This window comes from Triticum urartu, unplaced genomic scaffold (genome assembly GCF_003073215.2).
Source record: "Triticum urartu cultivar G1812 unplaced genomic scaffold, Tu2.1 TuUngrouped_contig_9343, whole genome shotgun sequence".
Classification (NCBI taxonomy): domain Eukaryota; kingdom Viridiplantae; phylum Streptophyta; class Magnoliopsida; order Poales; family Poaceae; genus Triticum; species Triticum urartu.
Genome location: NW_024120378.1, coordinates 1 through 3,423, shown reverse-complemented (window position 1 = coordinate 3,423; position 3,423 = coordinate 1). Strand labels below are relative to the sequence as shown.

The 3,423-nt window shown below is 46.3% G+C and overlaps 1 protein-coding gene across 1 annotated transcript; it reads left to right on the top strand.

The window, feature by feature from the left end:
- The first annotated feature begins 332 nt into the window (after window positions 1-332).
- LOC125532197 (zinc finger protein 2-like) lies at window positions 333-2,243 on the top strand. Its single transcript, XM_048696343.1, has 2 exons — window positions 333-533; window positions 1,818-2,243. The coding sequence occupies exons 1-2, from the start codon at window positions 333-335 to the stop codon at window positions 2,160-2,162; spliced, it is 546 nt and encodes a 181-aa protein (XP_048552300.1). The 3' UTR covers window positions 2,163-2,243.
- Window positions 2,244-3,423: the final 1,180 nt, after the last annotated feature.

Here is a 3,423-nt window from a genome sequence, read left to right as displayed (position 1 = left end):
GAATGTTTTTGCAACATCGGTCTTGTTACAGTTTTTTTTGCAACAAAGTTGATGTTGCAGAATATTTGTTCTATCTTCACATTTTTGCAACATAGGAGTTGTTAGAGAAGGTACTTCTGCAACGTAAGTGATGTTGCAGAAAATTGTAGAGGGGAAACAAGATGACAGAAACTCCACGTCGCAGTCATTCGCCACCACTGTTTTCAACTCTGCCGTTGCAATTGCAACAGGAGGCGGTCGGTGATGGTCGTGGACGACGAGAGGAGGTCATCGACGGCCGTGCCAAGCAGAGTTGGATGCTCCCACGGCGACCGACGGACCTACGACAGACGATGGCCGTGGTGTTGGCAGCCGACGCCATCTGTAGTTGCAAGAACAGCTGCCGCGCCACAAGCCGGAGAGCACACCCGCCGCTACTGGTGCATAACCACCTTGTGCTGCAGCTTGCAAGCTCACCACCACATCTGTACCGAGCCGTGGTGAAGGAGCTGCAGGACATGAACGGATGTAGTCAATGGCTGCCTTGCTATGCAGTCAGTCGCACGAGCGTGAGGCGTGGCAGGTTGCAGTGGACAAGAGAGTGCTCAGGATAAGGAATAAGTGGTTGAGGTTGGATAAGGCAGAGGGGAATCGTGAGGAGCCATGGGTACCACATCACGTGAACACGTGTCACACCAGCGAAGCGGTGGACGAAAACCCAGCAATCAGTCTGGTGATTTAAATCATTTCTCAATTTTATTGCTTTAGCTAGCTGATACTGAGTATGCGTCCTAGTTTTTTTATTGCTCTAGCAGGCTGTGGGTATCATGAATCATACTGATTTTTTAGCATGTATGTAGAGTTGTCTCCGATGGCCTTAGGATCATGGGGGTCTGATGGATCTCGACCCTCGTCGGTGGGAGGGCTAAATTTTTAGATTTTTCTTTTAGTTTCGTTAGGGTGCGTGTCCTTCTCAAGCAGGCGAGACATCGGCAGCTCCTGAAGATGTAACAAGGTTCTTCCCATCTAGCCCTCGCCCGGTGGTGCGTCTAGCATCGTTGATGGACGTGGGTATGTCTCCGGCAGATTTGTCTCTAGTGGATCTGCTCGGATCCGGTTGTCGTTCGTCTATATTCGTGTGTCTTCAGGTGTGATCCTTCCGATCTACACTACTCTTCATCAGCAACAATTGTTGTTCTGATGCGCTGCTCCTATGGGGCCTTCACACGACAACTTTCAGACCGTCTACTACAACAAGTTTTGCCCGGCACCGGCGAGGGAGGGCCAGTGATGGTGACATGCCTTCATCTCGCTTTAGTGCTTGTAGTCTTCGCTAGGTGGTCTACGGGTCCAGATATAACTTTTATTATTTCTGATGTTTGTTGTACTATCATAATTGAAAATGAATAACTCGAAAGTTTTCTCGGAAAAAAAGTTGTCTCATTGAAAGGATATAAGAAGCTAGCATTAAGGGCATCTCCAAAGCAGACCCTCAAACCTTTACTATATGTCCGAACCATAGTGTCCGGAGCACTTTTGTCATCCAACCGGAATCTATATATGTTTGCTTAGCAGTTCGAGTGTACACATTTCGATATCCAAGAGACAAATTTGGAGGCTTTGCCACCGTCCGGATATGCACTTGACCAATTACATGCATGGTGCTTCTGTTCTGTCTCTTCTCCCGACCACACATGCATGGTCCATCTCTCCTTTCTCCTCTCAACCGGACACTAAACCATACATATCCCAACCGAATATTGTATAATTAGCATTGGATGGCTCCCTCTTGCATTATGTCTGTGGATCATTTTGTGAAATAGTTTCAAATTAGGTAGGGAGAGGGCAACATCGACCTCAACCTCTCCCTGCAGCGGGCCTCGTCGCCGGAGTGGTTTGGTTACTTCTCCTGCTCCTACTGCACCAAGAAGTTCTACTCCTCCCAGGCGCTAGGCGGCCACCAGAACGCCCACAAGTCCGAGCGCAGCGTCGCCAAACGCACGCGGGAGCTGGCCTACACGCGCCGCCAGGGCTACGTGGGCCAGCTCGGTGAGGCCAGCAGGAGAGAGAAGGACCCGACTAGCAATGCCACGGGGAGCTCCTCGCACAGGAGGGCGTCCCCGCCGGAGGCAGCTCGCCGGGACCTCATCAAAGAGGACATCGATCTGTCCCTCAAGCTCTGATATTAGTTGCTTATTGCCTACTGGATTGAGGTTTTTGTAACTGCAAACTTCTGGTCGATTCTCCTTATTATTATTATTTTCTTGATGCTGGTCAATTCCTCTTTTCTTGATTCTACTGGAGTAGTTCTCAGTCGGTGATTGCCTAACGAGGAGCTTCTGAGAATATATTTTGTTGAGGATATAAGACGTTTTAGATCACTACTGATGTCTAACAGTCTTATATTAGTTTACAGAAGGATTACTTCAATACCAGAGTCTTTATAATGCATCAGTTGCACCTGTCCTTGAGATGAATAATCTAAAGGCCTCTTTGGTTTAGAGAAATCTTATAGGAATTTTATAGGATAGGATTTTTATAAGATTTTTTTAAAGCCCTTTGGTTTGTAGGAATGAAATCCTATTTCTGTGCAGGAATTCTTTCTATCCCTCACATTTCATAGGAAAATAAACATTAGCCTAGGCCTAATGAAAAAAAATCATATGATGTGAATCAAAGAACATCTCCTTTCCTATTCCTATTCATAGGATTTGAGATACATGTCATCTCATTTTTTATGACTTTTCTATTCCTATGATTTTCCTATCGTATGAACCAAAAGAGGCCTAAATATTCATTTACTTACACTATATCCACCTGCTCTATGACTCCATTCAGTGTGTAGATTTATGTCAGTCAGCTTTAACACCTGTATTTCGGTCGTGGATGAATACTACTGGTGTTCTCATGGTCATGTCCATGTATGCGGATACTATAAACATATGCCCCTTTTTCGCAAGCTACATATTTGGAAAACAAAAAGTTGCTCTTACTAACCAAAATCTACTGGACTAAGAGCATCTTTAGCAGATCTCGCAACCAGCCAGCATGCAAAACTCATTTATGGTATCCCAGAAACGTTTTTTTGCAGGACCTGTACCCTTAGCCACAATAGATCCTTCATACCGATACCGCGTATTTAAATTTGTAGTTCACGCTTTAAACATAGATCAGTGGAGTTCATACATAGCAGAGGGGTGTTCATCATACTACATACCATACCGGTCGGAGTTTATACAAACCAAAATTAAACAGTTCTACTAAACGGAAATCATACTAGATCTAGCTACTCGTCGTCATCGTCGCCCTCGTCGTCGTAGTGGGGCGGCTTGCCATGGAGGGTGTCATACATGAGGGTTCTGGAGAGGACCTGCGCGAGCTGATACTCCTGGAAGAGTGCCGGGACGTGCGTAGCTGCAGCTTCATCTCCGGCGGCCGCGGCCA